Source organism: Canis lupus, chromosome 22, assembly GCF_011100685.1.
Source record: "Canis lupus familiaris isolate Mischka breed German Shepherd chromosome 22, alternate assembly UU_Cfam_GSD_1.0, whole genome shotgun sequence".
Taxonomy (NCBI): domain Eukaryota; kingdom Metazoa; phylum Chordata; class Mammalia; order Carnivora; family Canidae; genus Canis; species Canis lupus.
In genome coordinates, this window is record NC_049243.1 from 47,171,532 (window position 1) to 47,194,877 (window position 23,346).

The 23,346-nt window shown below is 39.1% G+C and overlaps 2 protein-coding genes and 1 pseudogene across 4 annotated transcripts in view; all 3 read left to right on the forward strand.

Annotated features, from left to right (window-relative positions):
• The window catches only part of HS6ST3 (heparan sulfate 6-O-sulfotransferase 3), a 631,934-nt gene that overhangs the window by 379,409 nt on the left and 229,179 nt on the right, over positions 1-23,346 (forward strand). The window lies entirely within an intron of this gene.
• LOC100686889 (cytochrome c oxidase subunit NDUFA4-like) lies at positions 8,245-8,572 on the forward strand. Its single transcript, XM_038569885.1, is given in 2 exon segments — positions 8,245-8,396; positions 8,398-8,572. Coding segments are annotated over 2 exon segments (246 nt in total). The 3' UTR covers positions 8,492-8,572.
• LOC100686970 overlaps positions 9,620-23,346 on the forward strand; it is a 78,379-nt pseudogene continuing 64,652 nt past the window's right edge.

Here is a 23,346-nt window from a genome sequence, read left to right on the forward strand (position 1 = left end):
TTAAATTTAACTATAGATCCTTGATAAATGAGGCCGCTGAAGCCATCAAACATGATGACGAAGTGCTCAGTATTAAAAGTAATCCCGAGAGTCCCCCAAACTGGAAAGAGGCACAGTCTCATTTGATCTGGCCTTGAGGTCTTTGCACACGTTCACACCTCTGCTCTGGACAGATAAATATGGGTTTTAGTGCATTGCCCCAGGGATCCAGAGATTATTTTTCTAGAAATCTGTATACTTGGTCTTTGCTTTTCCAGAAGTTTTTGCTAGAGGTCTCCCAGTCACTTAGCTAATCTGTCTTTTCCTTATATACCTTTGCCTTTCTCATCATTCTTTACCCCATCAGGCATTGATCATCCAGGCCCCCAAATGACTATTGGATCTTGATGGCTTTTAAAATACTCCTTGTCTACCATCCCACACTATTCTCCCGCAGACTCCAAATCACAGGAAGTAAGATTCTAGGTATAATTTTGGGGAATGCCAAGACTGTGAGCTATTTGAGGATGGGGGGCGGTGCATATATTATTGATTTCCTTTATCCCTAGAGTTTAGAAATTAGCATATAGCACATAGAGGTGGTTCAGTTAGTGTATATTGAATGAATGAGTAAATGAGTGATCATGAAACTCAGCTGAATATTCTGATCATGGGATTAAGAGCTGTATATTTCTGATTGTGAGCCAGATGTATATGCTGACTCCATAAATATCTCAAGGATAATAATATACCTACCTCTTCAAAATTCAGGGTTTAAAAAAGATCTTTTCTATTTATTTAGAGGAACTCAGTGTGTGAGTGGGGGAAGGGGCAAAGGGAGAGAGAGAGAGAGAATCTGAAGCAGACTCTGGACTGTGTGTGGAGCCTGACATGTGGCTCAGTCTCACAATCCTGACATTATGACCTGAGCTAAAATCAAGAGTCAAACACTCAACTGACTAAGTCACCCAGGAGCCCCTAAAATTGAATTTTGAGTAATTGACTAGCTAATCAAACTGACCTCTTATGTTTCCATTTCCTCATGTTTGAAATAATGTATTTAACAATATCTATCCCATGTGGTTGTTAAGAGACTTAGGTGCAATAAATTATTGACACTGGTAGCCTGGGGCCTGCTCCATAAACAAAGTAGCAATATAATAGTTACAATATAGTCACAGTCATCATCATCACGGTTTTCATTCCTTACATGCTTTTTGCTCAGCACCAGTCTTGGCAATGTAGAAGAGGCAGGCAAGAGGCTTAAAATTTTTCTTTTCCCAGAAGGAATTTCTAAGGGCTTGGGAAGAGAAGAAAAAAAAAAAAGATACACATACAGGAACGATATACCAGGGAAATGCAGAAAAGACCATAAATGCAAAGAATTAAAAGTAGGGCCTGCTCAGGTATGTATGGAGAAATTGTTATGGTGGGAAAGTATGTGGGTCTTAGACGGCAAGTCATTGTAGCAGAGAGTCCTGAATGTTGTGGGGGGATGGAGGTATACCTGGGAGTAGATCCCAGGGACATTAAGGAGACTACTTTAACTTAAACTAGAGGGTTTGATTGGAGGTTAGTAGAAAACTAAATTTTCTGTGTATGAGTGGAGCTAAATTCAGGACAATCTTGAAAGCTTGGCAGGGTTTAAACTTGTGGCTTGATATGTGTGCATAGAAATCTGCTTTTTTCTTTTTAAAGATTTTATTTATTTATTCATGAGAGACAGACAGAGAGAGAGACAGACAGACAGAGAGAGAAAGAGAGAGAGAGAGAGAGGCAGAGACACAGGCAGAGGAAGAAGCAGGCTCCATACAGGGAGCCTGACATGGGACTCGATCCTGGGTCTCCAGGATCAGGCCCCAGGTCAAAGGTGGCGCTAAACTGCTGAGCCACCCGTGCTGCCCTAGAAATCTATTTTGTGTTCTTTAGTAGGAAGTCACATGTAAAGTGAGGTTCTTGGAAGAGTCATTAATGTGGCCTGGGATGAGAGATTGTGAGGGGAGAAATGAGTGAAGCAGGGTCCTGGAGCAATCCCATATGAGTTAAGGGGAGATGCGTAAAGGACAAGCATGAGTGTCTCTCTGCATCTCTAAGAGGAGAATCTGCAGATTTGGGCAACTCTTCACTTTCCATTGCCAGACAATGAGAATCACGTCATTGGTGAAGAGCAAACTTTCATAATGCCAATAAGAGAGAAGGGCAGGGTGAATTCACCTTGCTTTAAACTGATTGACTTGCTGGGATCATTTTAAGTGTTAGCAATTGAGAATAACTCTACAGCCTGAGAGCACTCTGCACATGGAGGTATATTTATAACTCTTCTTAACCTCATCAAATGTCAATTTAAAAACTTATATAGCCAATAATCAAGCACATTTTAACTCCCCTGAAAAAATTATGTTGCACACTTAAGCATACCCCTGCACTTAAATCTCCAACGTGAGGCATTCAAAAGGAGTTGGGATTAAGTAAGTGTACTGTCTACCTTCTTAAGAGATTTACATAGACAGTTTTCAAAGTTGTTATGAAATTGTTAAAGCATTTTAGTCCTGGTATCTCCTGAAAACACTTAAAAACATTGGCAGAAATCATTGTCTTTGGTCTAATCACATATTTCCAAAGGCAGTTTACAAACATGTTATTTTGCTATTTACTAATTATATTTATTTGATACACCAATCACTTAATAGCCTCTGGCTGCATTTACAAATAGTATTGAAAAAGCTCCCGCTGTTACACTTCTAATTTATTATAGACAACATAAAAACAAGATGCTCTCTCTCCACATGAATAACACACACAGGGATGCTTAGAGAAATACTCTGTACAGATCCTGAATGATCAAATATAAAGGGCGTTCTTAGCTAAGGGTGCTAGTTTCTAGACAGCTGGAGATTGTGGCTCTTGTCCATCTGTGCTTAGGGAGAGCAGAGGCAGAGCAATGCCTGGAATGCTGACTTTGGTTGGCCAAAGAAGGTGGAAAACCATGTCCCTTGAGGGACTGCTTGGTGCTTGCCATCTTCTTTTTGGGATAATTTGAATCAGCCAGGTAGAATGTGGTCCTAGGTGCTCTCAAAGAGTGATGAGGAGTACTTTCTTCAGGGATGATTATGCAAAAAAGAGAAGAAAAGCTATCAAAAGTGTGGGAGGCTGCCTAAGCTGTGCGGTTTCAAAACGATGCCGATGCTCTACTGTTTTGGGAGAGATCCTTCCACTTGCCCATGTACCTGATAGCCTTCCCTTTTAGTCTCTTCTCATTTAAAAAATCATTCTTTAAGTGTTTAGTTGGGCCTTCGCTCTGTGTATGATGTGAAAAGCCATTGAGAAACTCACAGTCTTCTAGTTAGACTAGAGCACTTCTCTCTTGCCTCCAAGACCTGAGGAAGATTTTAGGATGGGTCATGATTAAAAAAGGATCCCTATTTCCAGTTACATCTACTTCCATGTATATCTTATATTGGACATTTTATATTTCTGGGCTGATCCCCCCATTTCAAAATATTCATTCTATCACTTGTATCCATTTATTTATTTCCATGTAGATCGTAAGATCAAAAAGATGTCTCAGGACAAGGGACATGTTTCTTTTTTCTTTTTTTAGAAGATTTGTTTATTTATTTATTCATGAGAGACACAGAGAGAGAGAGAGACAGAGACACAGGCAGAGGGAGAAGCAGGCTTCATGCAGGGAGCCCGACATAGGACTGGATTGCGGGTCTCCAGGATCAAGCCCTGGGTTGAAGGAAGCGCTAAACTGCTGAGCCACTCGGGCTGCTCAAGGGACATGTTTCATACACTGCTGTATCATCTATTTCCCTAATGACTAGCAGAATGTCATTCACATAACTAAATGTTAATTATTATACAATAGAAAACAGTTCTCTTAGCTTGGATCAGTTAATTTCATTAATGTGTCTCAAAAAGGAAGGGCACTAACGAATAAGCCAGTGCTAGGACACAGTAAGTTTTGATGGTAGATTGGATGTCAGAAGTCTGTTTTCTAAACAAGAGCAGAAGAGAGTCTGCCTCCGTTGGCAGAAGCTTATGGTGAGACACAGCTTCAGGGTGGCATGAGGTGCAGATGGGTTGTGGTGCTTTCAAAGGGGAAAGTGGACACCAGAAAATGTGGAGGAGAGAGAGAAAGAGATTCTTCTCTTCAACCTCACAGTTCCACTGAAGTTCTGGTGAACTTAAAGGTGATGCTCCACAGCTAATGGATGCAGATGAAGTGGATGCTCATGCGTGGGTTGCTTACACTGTATACTTCAAAATGTGATGAACCAAACACTAATCACAACCTGAGGTACCTTGTCTTACGTGTTATCAAAACATTTTAAAGGAACTTTGCTACACACTCCAAATAAGCAATGTGATTTATGTCAAATGAGATGCTATTTTATTATTCTAGCAGAACATGTGAATAATTTATGAAGTAATTTTAATCACACTTTGAAGGAAAATAGAGACAATGGTCATGGCCCTCTCCTGCCTTATATATTAATTATAGAAATATTTTGCATTGTGCATTTATTAACAATTTGGGAGGAAAATAGTTTTGTTTTAAAATATTGGAGGTATCCTGTTGAATTATTTGGCCATGTGGGAATTGACTTTAGCAATATTTAGATCATATTGAGGGTTCAAGACTTAAATTAGGAAAAATCTTATTTCTAAATGTTTACCAATCCCACTTTTTCAGTGGATTTTTTTATATATATATATATATATATACCAGTTTACTGTTCCTTGGTGAGGGTAGGTTACAGAGAACTTGGGTCAGAGGAGATCCTGAATCTCCAATTAGTCTCTAAGTTCTCTTTGGGCATGTCCCTTGTTCTGTGTTTTTGCTTGATTTCAACATTTTTCCTGCCCCAGTGCCTCTGTAGAATGTGACATCATTCTGTTGCAGGCGTAAGAGTGGTCCATTCCTCCAGGTTTGCTCAGCACAGTATTCCTCAACAGAGAATGATGCCCAGGCCATCTAGAAAAGAGTGGTTGGTACAAAGTAAGTGCTTTTTACTCTGTGTATGTAGACTTGTTGAAAAACAGGGAAATTATAGTTATAAGAAAAGTCCTTACCAGTTTATGTCCTGTCCTAGCATTCGTTGATTTACTGGTTTTCTCTATAAATTTTAACCTGAGCTCAGATTTGTGTCTATCATATGACTGCAATGACTCTACAACATCCAGCACAATCAAGGCATCTGCACAACTCAGTTTGAGTGCTCATGTGAAAGTCTGTATCTTCAACTGGTTCTTCATTGTTTTCATTCTGTTTTAGTCTATTCCTGGAATTGAAAAGGAAACCCTTTAATTGGCTGATCAATAATAGGTGTTGAGTCCCCGTACATAACCAGTGCCAGGTTCAGAAAGCCACAGTGGCTCCCTTTTGTATCTTGACATATCCACTTGCTCTACCAGTTCCCTGGATAATATCCTTAATTACTGCTCTGGTTTTTTGTTTCCCACTTCTCACTTCCCTTGTGCCCTTCACCATACATGTGCTTGGTATTTTCCTGTAGCCCAGGGGCTAGATCTTTCCCAAATGAAAATCTGCTTGATTCCTTCTATGTCATGGTTTTTCTGCTGGATAACTAGAGCAGAGTGTTGGGTAGAGGTCATTGACAGGCCCGGCAAGGGGGCAGTGGCTCTCAGCTAAAACCCAATGTCTACAGAGAATTCCTTTATGGTGATACAAAATTGAGAACTAACTTTGGGATGACCAGACAAAGTTCTGAAATTTCCTGGCATGTTGGATCTTGCTGTGTGGGGAGCGTTGCTCTAGACCATAATACGCAATGGATTCTTTGGCAAGTTCAAGCTGATTGCATTTCTTCCTAATATTTTCTAATACATGGTTTGTATTTATTTCTTCTAAGCCACTTTCCAAAACAACCTCCACCTTTCCCTGGATGCCCATTCCGAGGTCTTTATAACACTTGGTAAATGTAAAACTGATGCAGTGTTTTATAAATATTTATCATGTGCTATCTATCAGTTCAGACATTTCTTTCTTTTAACTTTTTTTAAATTGTCCCTTCCTTAAAATGTTTGATTCATTTTATCTGCTAAATTTTAAGCATGTGAAGGGCAAGAAACACGTAAGGACATTTTCTACTCTCCTGTCCCTACCTCAATATCCCCAGTTCCTCCTCAGCAAAAGGGACCTTGTCAGCATTGTTTAAATTTGGTTAATGGATTCCTCACTGAGGATAATCTCTTAAATTGACGTTTTAAGCTGTGCCATTAATTACTAACTAACATGCTCTTGTAACTTAATACCATTTCCTTCCGTTCACTCTGCAAACCATTTTTGTTCTAAAATAAATCTCATGAAGGAATCACTTCTCTTTGCTTAGCTTGGGACATCTAAATTAGCCCTAGGCATTCCTATTTAATTCTGGTTCTGAGTACCTTATGGAATTAGATTTGGCATGGGGTCCTCCACAGGGAGCTGTCAGCTGCAAGCACCAGGATGGATGATGCACTTAAAGAGTGTAGAGGAAGAGTGACCTCAGGAACAGATTAATCCATATCTATGCACAGATATATGTCAGACACATCTTCCCAAGAGCTCCGATACACAAAACCAGAAAAGCTTAGAGCTGAAGAGGATTTTAGAGGACATGGAGTCCAATCTCAACCTTTTATCCAGGAGAAGACTGAGACCCAGAAAGAGGAAGCGACTTCCCCTAATGACAGAGCCAGTCAGGGGACACACTGGTATTGGAACCCAGGCCTCCTGGCTCCTGAGAGCATATACCGGTTTGAGTGTTTCAGTTCTCCATGCTGATTTTAGGGCTTAGCACAGGAGACCAGGGAGTTAACTAGCAAAATTGAAATGCCTGTAATAAATTAACAATGTATAGTGCCTGGGAGCTATGATTACAGGTGCTGTAAAAATGCAAAATGTAATGAGAATGATAACTTTGCTGAGAAGCTTCTGAAAATGGGATGATATGATGCCTGCCCAGGGCCAGATGGGCAGTGCTTCTTTAAATCAACCAGTATTGTATGACCTCCTGGACTCTAGAGGAATGTTTGCCCATTACCATTAGCTATGGCTTGCAACCATGATGCCCAAAATAGTCACTAGGGGCCCAACACATCAAGTATTTTCATTAGTGCTAAATTATTCATGGAGTAATTTTGTTGGTAGACTACAACTCGTTGTCATTTGATTTAGAGACACTTCAACAATTTACCAACCGCTCTTCTTATGTCAACTGTTTAACATAGTGAAGGTAGAGTTGGACATCACATTCATTTCCTGAGATTTCTGTTTTTACATTTTTTCTTGGTATTATTGAATCAAAATATTGTTTTGCTTCCTGTGGATTAGTTATGGATATCCTTAGACCTGAAACCTTTCTGATTCAAAAATCCCCAGGGGCAGAAAACCTCAGTAACAAATAGTTAACAAATTATGTTTGAACAATTACATGAGGAAAAGATGGTTCCTGGCTCATTAAGAACAGGGCACGACAAAGTGACTTCCTCACATTTGTAGATAGGATTACTGGGCTGGCAGATGAAGGGAAAAACCATAAACCATAGAACCAATATATCTTTATTTCATTAAGATATCCAGCAGCTTTTCTGCTTGTATGGATATATATGCCTATGGTGAGTAGGGAGAAATTGGAAGGCATGATAATAGAGTCACATGGACCCTTTGATTGAACACCTATCTGTAAAGTGTTAGATTCATGTCACCTTAAAGATCCATTTGGGGTTTTTATTCATGATTATGCAAATGCATAATTAAACAAAGTAACAGCCTCCCACTTTTTTAAGAGTCAGTCTCTTCTGGAAGTACTCGGGAAAGCAGAACTTGATCTCATATTGCCAGTGTAATTAGAGGCTTTTTCTTCATTCCTGATTCCTTTCTGACACCTCCTGACCACAGTCCCCTATATTTTCTATTTCTTCCTTCTTAAACTTCAACAGCATGGTAAGTGTGGAAATGGCTGCATTCACCTTTCTCAATCTTTGACGGAGATTTTCTCTTAGGGACATAGTCTAAGTCCTGCCCTGTCTCTGTCTGCCTTTCAAGACATCATTATAGTCACATAGTAATTGAGAGCCTCTCTGGGCAACTGTTCTAGGACACATGAAAAAACAAAACAAGATGACAATGCCTGTTCAAATAGGATTTACATTCTGATGGTAGGAGAGAGACAATAGTAATCAAACAGACTTAGTTACAGGCCTTGCAGGAACTCGGATTTTTCTTCTCCTGCACAGGAGGCCTCTGCCACAACCATGTTATGCCAGATCATTGGTAGGGCCAAGAAGCATCTGAGCTTGATCCCCCTCTTCATATTTATTGGGGCAGGAAGTACTGGAGCAGTGCTGTATGTGTTGTGCTTGGCATTCTTCAATCCAGATGTTAGTTGGGATAGGAAGAATAACCCAACCTTGGAACAATCTGGGTCCCAATGATCAATACAAGTTCTACTCAGTGAATGTAGATTACAGCAAACTGAAGAAAGAAGGTCCAGTCTTCTAAATGAAATGTTTCACTATAAAGCTGCTTAGAATGAAGGTCTTCCAGAAGCCATCTGCACAAATTTCCACTTATCCAGGAACGATTTCCCCTCTAAATACACAAAATCATGTTGATGTATTGTGTTGGGGTTTACACTGAATAATAAATATCTGAAACTTGAAAAAAAGTAATCAAACAGATGCTTTCAGATAGTGACTAGTGCTATGAAAAAAAAAAAGACACTATGGTTTTTAATTCTCCACAGGTCCATATCCTTATCTTCACACATTCATGATGGACTCCTTTTAAGGAGTGCTGTTCCCACTCATAGACAGGACTCTATTTCTCTTTCCTCCCATCTCCCCTACAGACAGTCTGGGACACAGCATCCCCAGCAGTACTACTGGATACCTAATTTATTCAGTCTAGAACAATCTGCAGGGAGACTTTAGCCACCCTTCTCTCCCAGGGCTGATTGGTTCCAGGTTTTGCTAGCAAGTAATATAATAGCTCTCCTCATTTTGGTCATCGTCCACTGGGTGATCGCTGAAACCAATTGGGTTCCCAACTCCAAGAACAATTCTCAGAGACAGGAGAGTCAAAACACATGTTGAGAAAGAGAAATATAATCTTCACAGCTGCCCCTGCCCACAGCAGAGAGATCATGAACAACTTCAAGAATCTTAACTGATTTGCAGATCTTTGCTCTTTACACTGAAATCTATAGGAATACAAAAAAAATGGAACCATTACAGAACCCACTACTCCATATGGGCCATATCTTAGCTATACAAACATTGAGCAAAACCTTTGCAATTAATATATTTTTTACTTAAATCTAGGCCAAGCCGATTTCTTGAACAGAATATCTTCCTATAATGTTTGTGTGAAGGGAATCAGTTTCAGAATCAATTCTTCTTGTGTCCAAGTGACCATTTAGAAAAGGGGGAGTGAATCATGCTTCAGTTTCACATTGAAAACACACTTCTGGGTTATGTGTAAGATACAAACTATGAAGGATGGCAAGTAAGTTTAAAACATGTCTTCATATGAGATATTCTAAGAAAAAAATGTTGAACAGGCCAAAGCCAAAAATAGATGACAGAATCAAAATTTTTTCTTAATAGGATGGAATGATGTGTTTCAACCATGGATATGAAATATGACAAGATTAAATGTAAGGTATTGAATTCTAAACCTTATCCGTATTAGCTTAGGGTTGGAAAGACCCAACATGACTTTCTAACTGTTGAGGTGGAAAAAAGACCTTGAGGGATTTAGGAGATTGTGAACTTACCCTGTGTCTACAGTGTGGCATGGCCACAAAAGGGCAAGTGGCCAGAACAAGGGAAAATATAGATCCACAGACATCTGCACTGGTAAGCTGCAATCTGGAATATTGTGTCGAATTTGGACACTAACTCACTCACAGAGATATTTACAAACCAGAGAGCATTCAAAATAGGTTGAATCCAATGGAAGGGCATCTGAAAACTGTGTAATAAAATAAACTGTTTCTGGAACTAAGGAATTTAACACAGAGAGAGAAGGCTTGTAGTAGACATAAATTTCTTTAAATATTTACATGGGCAGCATATGGAAGAATGAGTAAATAGAATTGATGTCAGGCATACAGGAATTCTAGAATAATCTAACAGTGGAACAAGCTCCGTAATAAAGTGGTCAGTGCTTTCTCACAATGGTCGAGTGAGAGCTTGAATAAATCTACAAAATATAAGCCACTGTTAGTTATCTTTTTAGTTATTATTGTGATCTTCAAGACAACTCATTGTTAGTCTTTCTCTTTGATCCACAATATGGAAAAATCCAAAATACTTGATTATTTTCTAGTTTTGAGTCTCATATCTATCTACCTTCCTATGCACGCATAATGTTTGCATCAACTTCCACAGTACCATATTTGCTTTTGGATGTCTAATGGAATGTGGTAAGTAGTCCCCTGCTGGCCAGGAAGTCTTCCCAGGAGTGACTTGGGCACTCGGAGAAAGTCTGGCTCATTCTACTGTTTAAAAATGAGGCTCATTAGAAATTCACATCTGTATTGCTTTGAAATGAAGCTTGCACTAGAAACTAGAAGTTTTGGGAAATTATAACAACAAAGAAACTACTTTCAAAATTGGTATTCTAGAGAGAATCAAACAGATCTTTGTTAATTAAAAAACGGAAAACGCTTTTCCTGGTGAATATATAACAGAAATGTTTGAGAACATCTCTGTATACCACTAAGTCTTGCTGGCATTATCTATGCAGCCTGTGTCAGCCATGAGAAAGTTGTGGTGGCTTCTGTACAAGACTGAAATTTGTTTTTCATTTGAATCAATTCTTACTCAAATTTCTGCTACTTATTTGGATTCTGAGTTTGATAACTTAGCTTATTGTGCTCATGTTCTCCCATGTAAGAATTGAGCAATTATTTCAATTTACCTCATCAAACCATTGTGAGCAGGCTTCTCAGCTGAACATAGTCAAGAAAAATTAAAGGACATCTTACAAATGATGCTGGCATATTTACGATTCTGCACTCCCTTTATAGCCAAAACTACTCTTTTGAAAAGCTTAGGAGATATTTTAGAGCTGATCTCAAATTATATTCAAACCCACATCAATAATCACGAGAAGGAGGGAAGTGATATAACTCAATACCCTACTTCTGATGGAGATCAGACAGTTAAGAGCAGTCACTATAGTTTGTGTTGAAATTTTATTTCTCTCATAAACTTCACAACATAGGATCAAATCCTCATGAGGAATTAATAGTTTCTATTTGTCTTTCAGGTAGTTATTGAAATGTTAAATAGTTCAGAATTTACTACCTGTGTTCTTATTGCTCTTATAAAGTTATGCAAGTTCACTCATTTTCATCTTTATTTATAAGAAATTTAAAAACAGAAGTTCCAGGTAGAAAAATCCAAGACTTACTTTAAGAACCACATGATATGGAAAGTAAATATTAAGAAGAGGTGGAACATTAGCTGGAATACAGAAAGTAGGAAACACTACCCACAAATATCTGCTGAATTCTACACTCTGTGAAGATAGGCATGTCTGTATTATTCTTATACCTCCAGGGTATACTGCAGTGCCTGGCACATTGTAGGTACTTAATAAATACTTGTTGAATTTGCTAACATCATAAATTGCAGGGTGAGTTAGAAATAGAACAGCCTTATAGGGTGTTCTCTGAATTTATTCTTCAAATTATTTAACAGGAGGGACTTAAATTCCATGTTAATAGCTTCGCCTATAATAATAATCTTAAAATACTTTAATGTAGTAAATCTCAATCTAGACCATACGTTAGCCTCACCTGGGGCATTTGAAAAATCTCAGTGCTCCAGACTGCACCCCAAATCAATTAAAACAAATCCTTTGGGGGTGGAAACCAGGTATTCATATTTTCTTGCACCCACCAGGAAATTCTAGCATGTAATCAAGTTTGAAGACCATCATACCAGTAAGGTACACAGATATGTACACGTGTGTGCATGTGTGTCAGGCAATTTAAGCTCCATATTGTCAGTTTCACCCAATACCATTTCTGTTCTGTGGCAAGGGCAGGCATTGGGGGTATGGAGGGGAAAACTTGCACCACACTGCAGAAACTACATAAATATGAATGGAAAAAGAGTTGGTGCGATAAATCATTTCACTATTAATTATGCCGTGGCCTGTTTTTATGTTCACTCTTCTTTATAAATGAGATGAAATAGCTTTACAATGTGCCTAACATCGTTTTAAAATGCCACATAAATTCACTCCTGTTTTTATGGGGTTGAAAAATTTTAACACAAAAATAATTTGCCTAGCTTGAAGAATTTGCATAAAACCATCGTAGGGGTGTGTTAAAAATTACTCTTCTTCCCTTTAATGTAAGAGCGCAAGACAGGATGGAGGATAGATTTCATTCTTATGGTGCCCCAGGTGAATCTCACATTTGCATATTAAAGATTCAATTTAAAATAAACTCCCAAGTCACAATGGGCACTTACCCTACAATACATATTTCAGCCTTGACCTGGGATCATGTAAGGAAGATTGCTAGAGGGCCAGCAGTGTCCACAGTCATTCCAGCCACGTGACCTTTTGTATTCTGTTACAAATAATAGTAGGAGGAGAATCTGATCTGGGGAGCCCACCATTGATGCCAGAAAGAAAACAGTAAATTACAGAAATGGGAAGCTATTGTGATCTGGATGTCACTTCTTAAAGTCTTGTGGCATCGTTGTCCCTGGCAAGAGCTGGGCTTTTTATGGGAATTAGGCGAAAACTTGCTGATATTGACAAGTACTGTGAGAACAGAAGGGAATTGAGGATATTTTCTAGAAGAAATTAGCCCTGGAGAGAACAGCTTGGGGGATAGAGGGTATGTGTGAAGGTTAAGGTAAGCTCAGGTATGGCTCAGGCAGCTATTAACATCAGGGTGTTAACTTGGTACCAAAATCAGCTTAATGCAAATCCACCAGCTGATCCTAGCATCTCATTCCTCCTTTTTGGTTTTGCCCAGCCACTCAGACTAGTATTTCTTTATTCCTTAAAGGGCACTAGAGCCAGAGTGCTACATCAGTAGATCTCTTTCATCAGGGAAAAATTAGAGAGACTCTATTAATGTGGTATTTATTACTTTCTTAGTATTGCTTTTGAAACTTCAACATGATAGAACAGTTTTCCTTAAGATTAACCTTAGTGGTTCTCTTGTTGCTAAAAAAGAGAAAGGTGGAGAAAGAGAGAGAGAGAGAGAGAGAGAGAGTTCAGCCTAAGGATCTTAATGCATTCTGTCCTTAATACAGTCTTAATGCTCTATCTACCACCTTGATTGCTTTTTGCCTCATTTTCGTTTGTCATCTGAGTTGCTTTGGTGTTTGGCCAGTGTAGCTATGAGTAGTGTGTTTACCTGCTGAAATGGGAAAGGTTCCAGTTTTAGGTCTTATGGTTGCTTGGTTTGTAGTTTGTTTCTGGCTTAAAGGACTTAACAGTATCATGGGTGTTTTAAGGCCTGAGAATCCTTTTTTTAATCCTAGAGATTTGCTTGAAAGATGAAGCTGTCACAGGGGCACCCATAGAAGTCATAACAATTCCCTTCTACCCTGAAGCTTTATTTAGGAGAAATGCAGAAAAATGCAACAGTTGCAAAATTATTATTTATAGAGAAGGACAAATCCAGTCTCCTTACATTTTGTTCAGTAGTTCTGTTTTTCTTGAAGTGTGGCTCCCCCTTTCCACCTTGGTCAACTTCATTTGTAACTGAAAATATTTTCCAGTTCTTATGGTTCAAATTTGTGTTCATATGGGGAATATCACTCTTCTTCGGTGTAAGACCAGACCCAGGGCCCCTGGATTCTTCCTCTTCTAGAAGGTTATACACTACATCCAGACATATCTTCCTAAGGAATTATACTAATTATATCCCACCTCTCTCAAAGACATCCAATGATGTGGAAACCTGCAGGAATCAATCTCGTGGCTCCAATATACCATTCCACCTTCTACTCTACAATGCCCCAGTTAGAACTCTCATCCTGTAAACTGACCTATCCACTGCCAACCAAAAATATCTTATACTTTCTCAGTTTTTCATGGTTTCTCATGGTATTCCTTCATGGTTATTCCAACTTCCTATATTAGTTGGATTTCCCAGAGAAACAGAATCAATAGGTCTCTCTCTCTCTCTCTCTCTCTCTCTCTCGACTTAAAAGGAATCAGCTAACATGATTATGGTGGCTGGCAAGTTCAAAGTCTACATAGCTAATAGCCCAGCTACTGTAGAACCAACCAGGAAGAGTGGATACTCAGTCTGCAGGCTGTCAGACAGGAGAAATCTCTCTCTTAATTGGGAGAGGCTCATCATTGTGTTCTGTTAGAGTGGATGAGACCCATTCACATCAGGAAGGGCAATCTGCTTTACTCAGTCTATAGATGTAAATGTTAACCTCATACAACATACCCCTATAGGAACACCCAGAATAATGTTTGACTAAAATAAATATCTGAGCACCCTGTGGCCCAATGAAGTTGACACATAAAATCAGCCATCACCCTTCCCCTACAACATTTGAAGACAGTTGTTATTATTCCCCTCAAAATATAGATCTTCAACCTAAACATCCCAGATCTTTAGTCATTCCTCCTACAGCTGAGTCTGGAGTACTCTAGTGCCCTAGCTGTGCTTCTGTGACTCATACTGCACCTTGTTTCCCACCATCCTAGTTCCAAAGGAGGAGGGCTGTTTCTTCTCCATTTCTCCAGGAGTGACCAGACCTCACTTGTCCTTTTGGTTTTATTTTCTGAGGCACTCAGTGGAAATTATTCTTGGGTGTGCACACTAAATAAAGAACTTCCACAGCCTCCACAAACCACCATTTATTTGTTGGTTGGATGTGTGCATTAATTTATTTGTGGTTTTCAATACATGTTGAGATAGCTTATCAGACTGGGGGAAATAGTGGCATGAGGAATTTTTGATGCTGGCTTTTTCAGAGTATATAGGAGATTAGAATATTAAATCCTCACTGAGTCAAGGAACAGCTGTGGCTCTCATTTGATTCCAGGCTTATAGAGAAACTGTCAAACTGTGCTTCTGGAAGTAATAAAAAAAATACTAGTTTTGAAAAGAAAACTCTTAATTGAACTTTGTAAGTGATATAGTGAAAGGTCCTCTATCCTTTGATTAAATAATTATAAAAAGTAAACACCAGGCCAATAATAATTTTTCACTTAGATGACTTGCAGAAGCATTGTTTTTGTCTAGGTAACAACAGTTTAGAAAGAAACCTGAGGAAAATTCTGATGATGTCTATAGAACTCTTCAGATTTCCTCACCAGCCGTACCATAACATAGGTTGAGAGCATGCCATGTTGTGTCATGCTTCCATGCCATGACACATGCTGTTCTGTCTGCCTGGAAAACCCTCTCATGCCTGATATGGTAACGTTTCACATTTCATCCCAAAGGTGCTTCCACCCAACAGTGGCTCCTGGCAGAGGCCTTCTCTGGCTTCTGCAGGCCAACTTAGGCATTCAGGCAATGTGCACTGTGCTGTATTCCTCTGTTACTTCACTTAATCACATAGTGTGTTGGTCTCTGTTTCCACATCGGTCTTTCTACCACACCAGCACCTTGGAAAGCACCACACACGTACACATACTTATTAATACTGCTGCCACGGGATCCCTGGGTGGCACAGCGGTTTAGCGCCTGCCTTTGGCCCAGGGCGCGATCCTGGAGACCCGGGATCGAATCCCATGTCGGGCTCCCGGTGCATGGAGCCTGCTTCTCCCTCTGCCTATGTCTCTGCCTCTCTTTCTCTCTCTCTGTGTGTGACTATCATAAATAAATAAAAATTAAAAAAAAATACTGCTGCCATTGTGCATTCCATGGTGAGCAACAGAGCCTGTCTCCTACCCTCATGGAGCTTCAAGCCTGATGTGAACCCAAGTCTTAGCATCCTTATAAATACCAGTGCTTGTGAAATCAACAAATAAAAATCGACTCCCCATAGACTCCTTAATAACAGGGATGGTATCTTATGGGTTGTTTTGGGTTTTTTTTGCATTCCCAGAACTTAGCATAATAAACAACACATACCAGATACTCAATAATTATGTGTTGGGTGAATGAAAGAATGATTAATTTAAGTAATTTCATTGTTGACTTCCAATTTTATATGAGCAAGTAGCTTTTGAGAGAAACCTCATTTAAAGGTTTATGTTAATTTCTTTTCATAAATGCTGTTTTGAAGCTGATAATTTTAGGGGTAATGAAAATTCAAAAGTCAGGTCATCTCCTGGGAGAACGAGTTGGAATCATATGACACTTTTACTAGCACAAGATATTTAGACAATTCTAATCATAGTTTCAGTAATTATAAAATTATTAATATAAACTGTCAGTTATATTTAGACTTTCAAGGTAGAATTTAACCTTTAACTCTGTCCAAATCTGTCATGTAAACAAGCTAAATTAACTGTCCTTTGAGATCGAAAACTAATATCATACAAGGATTTAGTCAGAGTGTGCTAGTTCTTTGAAGCTTCCCAGAAACCAAATTCAAATTCAAGACAATTAAATGTTAATAAATTTCTAGTGATCAGAGAGACAAATACAAGGAAGATGAATATTCTTTCTCATGCTTAGAGATGGGCTCTCAAAGTGATAAAATAAAATGTTACCTTTGAAAGTGACATCTTAAATTACAATGCTTGGATATCCTTATATAGAGAGTGAACAAGCAATTTTTTTTTTTTTTGAACATTGAGTAGGTGCTAAGATTGGTGAGCTCCCTTGAGAGGGTCATAGTAGGAATAAAAATGTATTCATTCATTCAACAAATGTCTATTGAGAAACTGCCATGGGTCAGGCACCATTCTTGATAATGAGATTATGACCATAAACAAGGAAACAGAAATCTTATCCTGGGGATGAAAATACATAGGAAAACAAACACCAAATAATTACAAAATGAAGACATAATAACTTGCATATACTCAAGAGAGCATTCTGTTTCACAGTTCATATTTTGACATTTCTTTGGGAAGGGATTTAGCTGGAGTCTTGAGTTAAGGATTTACCTGTAAATGCTTACTCCACATGAGCAGTTTGCGTAGAGTATAGGAGCCACATCTCACCATTTCCCATTGCTCAGCTCACACATCTCCATCCCCTGGATTATACTTTTCTCAGTTTAGAAAATAAAGCTAATGTAGAAGATATCCAACTTCAGCTGCCAGCTCTGTATTGACCTTGTATGTTCAGCTCTGTAATTTTAAGACTTCATAAATATAAAAAAATACTTACTTTTTATCTTTACTTTGGCTTTAATTTCTCTTCTCTGTGAGAACTATAAACCTGCCAACTTTAAAGTTAGTTGATCTATTTATTCTGAGCTATAGGAATACAGAACGAGTCAGTTGTTATTTTTTTTTTAAGTTAGAGCAATACTAGCTGATATGCTATGGAAAAAGTTTATTGCATGCATTAAAAATGAAATTTGGTTTATTTCAATGGTTTGGAGCAATTCAAAGTGCATGTATTTATTGCTTAGATGCATGCTGCACACCTATTTTAGGAGTACAGAGGCTTATTATATTTTCAGTGTCTTTGCTCTTAAAAGTGTTTAACTTTTCTGAAGTATGATCCTTTGTATTTTTCTGACCACAGCCTTACAGGGTCATCTGAGGTCAGATGCACCTAGAGGCAGCTGATCCTCACTGCTCTGAAGGTGGCATGGTGTTTGTGCTGTGTGTTTCTGGGTTCTCTATAGCTGGCCTTTTACCAGCTTGTTACATCTGTGGTCAGTGCCAGGTCAACTAGAGCAGAAAGAGTCAGAAGGCAAGAATCCAGGACTGTGACCCAGACCTTCCCATCTGGATACTATAGACACTGTGGACATATATCCAGCTGCTCACTTTTGGAGCAAATGTAATGGGCTGCCAAAGTGGGTATCCAGGCCAGCAAGAGCCAACACAGGAGGGATTATGCAGTAAGGACCAACAGGGGCATCTGGACAGGTGGCTGGAGCATGGCAGTGGGTTTTCAGGAGTCAGGCACTTGGTATCAAGAGCTACTTTAGCAGGTCAAGGACATGCAGCTGAGGTTCAAGTGTAGGCATTTATACTGAAGGAGGTGTGAGGGTTGCACAGAGAAACACAAACTAGAATCAGCCAAACCTCAGGAGCCTGGAGGCAGGGGAGATTCATAAGCTGTAGCCATAGCACAAAGCAAAAGAATACAGCTACCAGACTGGAATATTAGGTGGAAGAAGTAAGACATCATGAAACAAAGTGTATTTGCAGGGATCCATTGTAACTTCTACATGTGAAATTTATTTACCTTATCCCCTGTCAGTTCTGCATCAGGATCCCACTATTCCTTGGTTTAATAGCACTTCTTCCCTCTTCCTAGGAACTCGAATGTCCATTGTTCCAAAATTTTTTTTTTCATTGTTCCAAAATTTAACATGTGCTTACTGAGCACCTATTCTATAAAGGCCATGTGCTAGATGCTGCAAGGGCCACAGTGGTCAATAAGGCATGATTTCCATCTCACAATGTTGATGACACTATGGTGGAGAGGTTTGACAAGGATACAAATGAGGACAAGTCAAGGTTCTGTATCATAGTTGTGTTATGAGAGGCCTAGCATGCCACAGTAGTCAGGGGCAGGAAAAGAGCTTCCCAGGAATGTTCCCCGTAAGTGTAGATTAAGGGGATAAGACTGAGGAAAGAGCAGGATAGACTGAAAGCATTCTTTAGGCTTGTTGGTATTTAGGACAACAAGAGACAAAGACAGCCTTGCGCAGACATGCCTACATTTGATAGAGTCTTCTTTGTCAGATTAATTCTACTAAATTACACTGAAGCTTTGTATGGTAGTTCCAGAACTTTATTGGCTATTTTATGCATAAGATTAATACAATCAAAGAGGTGCTTAGTTTTATCCAGATCAAATTAAATGGAGACTCAAAGAAGAAGGCCATGTCAGAAAGCATATGCATTTGTGACACCATCATGAAATGCCCATGATGGTCACAATTTGGTGACAGAAAAGAATCAAAGATAGCTATGGATATGAATTTGATTGACTCAGAGAATATTGGTACAATGAATAGCATTAGGGAAATTAGAAAAAGAAATTGGCCTGTGTGTGTGTATGTGTCTGTGTGTCTGTGTGGCACATGTACATACTTGACTAGGCTAGGTAATGAATGCCAACAACAGTAATACAAATAGATTGATTAGGCAGCTAGGTGGAAATGGATGTCAACATGTTGGGGTAATTGGAATACCACTGGTACCAGCTTGGGAAATATGTTAGGGATTAAAACAGAAGAGAGGTCAGAACCTCAGGGTTCATCCTCATTTAAGGGGATGGAAGAAAATTGAGGAGCAAAAGAAACAGAGAAAGGACCATTCAGAATAGAAGAGAACCAGTAAGTATAAGTGTTGCCAAGCCAAGACATGACAGTTTCATGGAGAAAGTGTTATATCTTGCTCTCGCTAAAATATATGTATTTATGACTTAAACATGTTTGAGTATATTAACTACAGTGGGATATAGTAGAAGTCAACAGTTAAGATGAAAAACAGTATTATAGCCACACAAGTACATATATCTATTAACATCCATTTTCAGAATGAGAACACCTGAAAAATAGCTGAGAGAAATCCCCTGTCTTTGCTATAACAAAGCCAGTGCTCACTGCACAAGTAATGTTCTATTTGGGTTCTCTGGTGAAGAGTCCAGGCGCAATCTCTGAATATGTGGGTCTCAACCTGAAAGATGGCAGCAAAGCCCATCTCATCAGCTTCGGGGCACAGAAGCCCCACCTCTTTCATCAGCAGCCCACACCCTCCTCCAGGGCATAATCCAGCATCACAGTCCCAACCTCCCTGAGGCACTTCTCATCATGAGCTAGAAAAAGGCACTGTGGGATTTCATGAAGTGTGGTGGCTGAAAAATGTTACAATCTGCAGAATAAAGTGAGATGCTGTATGGGTATTTGTGAATTAAGAGTATTAGACCTAATTCTCCTTCTGTTTTTTTTTTTTTCCCCCTTCTGCTCCTTTGAATACCACTGGAAACAGGGTTCTCAAAGAAAAAAAGGTCTGAGTGCCAACTTTCCAGAAAACATATGCCTTAAATTCAAGTCACATATGATATTTTTAAAGAAAACAATGAAATAAGATGGAGATTTATAACAAGAGTAAAATTATAACCTTACTGCAGAGTTGACTAGACCTAACGGAAACTCTACAGGACCATTGTATTTCGTGTTAACAGAGCTTGTCTACTGGTGATATTGGTGTTAGCAAACATGGCTTCCATTATGTCTGAATTACTTGGGTACATATGTAAATACCACTTCTATATTTAGATTCTCATGTTAGGTTCTGCCTAGAGCTCCATGAACAATTTGTTATTAGAAAATTTATGATCTGTAATTTGTAGACATGTCAAAAAATACACCAAAAGGAATTAATAAAGTCATTTTAAACAGATGGTTCTTTATAAAAAAAAAAAAAAGTCCTGGATGGAATACGGTGCACCGAACTGGAGCGAGATGTGGAAGACAATACATTCTTGTCTGAAAATCTTCACAGATGTCAATGACAATAAATGCCAGGCAGAGACAATAAATTATAGATTTTTTTAGTGGGAAAATTGCATCAAACAATTTATTTTCCCAGGATCTCAGCCACCTTAAGTTAGCACCATAGACTATGATATGTTGATTTCCTGTGTATAAGAATTAAGGAGAAATGGAAAATTTCAGAAGGGTCTAAAGGGTGAGATGGTTCTACACTTTGGCCCTTTGGATCTAAACCATTCTTAGTGTGACAGAATGAATTTTTGATCAACCCACTACTGACTATGGGCCTTTCCTAGGCTGTTCTTACATTTGGAGAGATATACATCTGGGCTTTCCCTAGTATGTGGGTAGGAGGGGCCGAGTTGCTCATAAAATAAAACTGCCTTAGGTTTTCATAATCTTATATTTATAACGCTTAAAAAAAAAAACAACCCTGGACTTGGGGGGAAGAAGCTTTGAATTTATTGCTAGCTTTTGTATTAACTAGGCATGTAGCTAGGTAGTTTGAGTTGTGTCTCCCATTTCCTTAGCTTTAAAATAAAGTTCCTTTGCAGAATAAGCAATATATTTTTTAGGCTTTACTCTCATTCTTACAAATCCATTTCTAGAAACTTATATCTAAATGGGCATCTTTGGTTTTCTATAATCACCCTTAGATTTGGCCAGAACTCAATATCCCTAAATTTGTCATTGGAATTACTCCTTGACCATTAAAAAAAAAAAAAAAAATCCTGCTTAGGTGTACTTTAGGGCAAATTGAGAAAATGATTTGCTTTGAAAATACGAGTGTATTTTAATCCTGGCCCATGAGGCTTGATTTGACAATAGGCAATACAAGTAAAGCAGTTTTCATCCAGATTCTGATACCAACCCTTTTGTATGTTCCAAACCATCCACTTCTATGAGAACAGTGAACAATGGTAACTGCATTCCAGGCACAGGTGAGTCATTCCTCATAAAAATGACAGAAAAGCAGTTTTCTAATGCTAAAAGTGACATTAATGGTATATAATAATGGCTCAGGATATTTTGGCTGCACTCATTTTTGTCGGCAGCAGCAGGTACGGCATGGTGCCATGGTGGGGTATGCTGAGACGAGGTAGCGTGATATCTGATGTCACATCCAATTTCTTCAATTGCTTAATCCAGGTGATTTATAGGTCATCTTTAAAGTTGAGATAGATTGACCAACAGTGAGGGTCTAGAAACAGCCAGTCCAGCTGTTCAAAAGTAATATTTGTTCCAAAAGTCCAGATTCAACAAATGCTTATATAATACCAGATTATTTTCACAGGCATAATCTCATTGTACCTTTGCACTTACCCTGGGAGCTAGATCCTGTTGTACCAGTTTTTGTAGATGGGGATGTACTCAGGGAGGTTAAAGGTCACACAGCCAGAGTGGCGCAACCTGTTCTGAACGGTTCTAACTGCAGAGCCAGTACTGAAGGGCTTGAGCTGTTGGGGTCTGTGTGGTAAAGGCAGGCAGTGAGATGCTAAGGCAGCCCCTGAGGGACAAGCTGATGTGGCATTGCTCATAAGTAAGGCAGGCAGATTAAGGAAAGCCCATAATGATGCCACACCAAAGTGGAAGCCTAGCAGACTGCAGCCAGCTCTCCCAGAATCTCTGTGGACTTCCAATGAAAGGGCAGTCCTAACAAGCCTGATTTGTAGAAAGATTGCTCGGGAAATGTAGTGTCTTTCAGCCATAATCATGCACCAGAAGTGACCTCTCAACCATCTTAACAAGTGTGCAAAGAGCAGTGTGTGTTATGGTCTTACTATCCCAAGCTCTTACTGAACTGCTGTGCTGGGCCGGCATAGCCACACCCTAGCATGGTCGGGCACTGTTCGCCTTCAACGCATGTGATCTCTCGTTGTGTAATTCAGTATGTGCAGGACCCCTTCTACCTCTGGGTGGCCTCCGATGGCCAGCTCTGACTAGGAACACAACAGCATGGAGTTAAGAGTGCAGACGCTGGAGTCTGACAGCCAGGATTTGAATCTCAACTCTGACCTACTGGCTGTGTAGCCTTGGGTAAGATACTTAATCTTTCTGTTCTTCAATTTACTCTTCTGTGAAATGGGCACAACAGTGCCAATAGCTATCATAGGGTTAGCAGGAGGGTAAATAACTACATAAATGTTCTATCTGCTTCAGGCCATGTGCTCATTGTCCACAGGCTGATACCTGTGTATGCGTAGGCATCATTAGTTTTCTTAAAATCTCTTCTTGATCTCCCTCAGCTTTTACCTTTGTCTCTTTTTCTCTCTCTTTCCAGTGCTCTTGTTTCCTATTTGATAGACAAGCATGCCATCAAGTTCACTCTCCACTGACCTTATCTCCAACAGTCCCATCTTTGAAAAGAAAGACTGCATCATCAACTCTAATTATCTGGAGGTTCTGATAATGCTCAAACTGAGATGCATAGCAAATAGGTCATTTTGAGAACTTACTATGTGCCAAGTTCTATGAGAGCTCCTCTGATGCACTATTTTACTGGTTTCTCAATAGACAAGTATGTTATTATTTTGATATTAAGAAGAGAAAGTAAAGTTTCAGAGAGATTTACTAACTTGCCTTAAGTCTCACAGCAGGCAGATAGCAGTTATCACTGCCTGCTGCCTGCTGCGTGTAAGGGGTTCATTTTTCACAAACCATTTACAGATTCATTTACAAAGTATATAATAATGTTCTGGAGAATTTGGATAGTATGGTAAGTGCCAGGTAAGGGGCAAGTGTTAATTAAAAAAAAAAAAAGATAGCTGA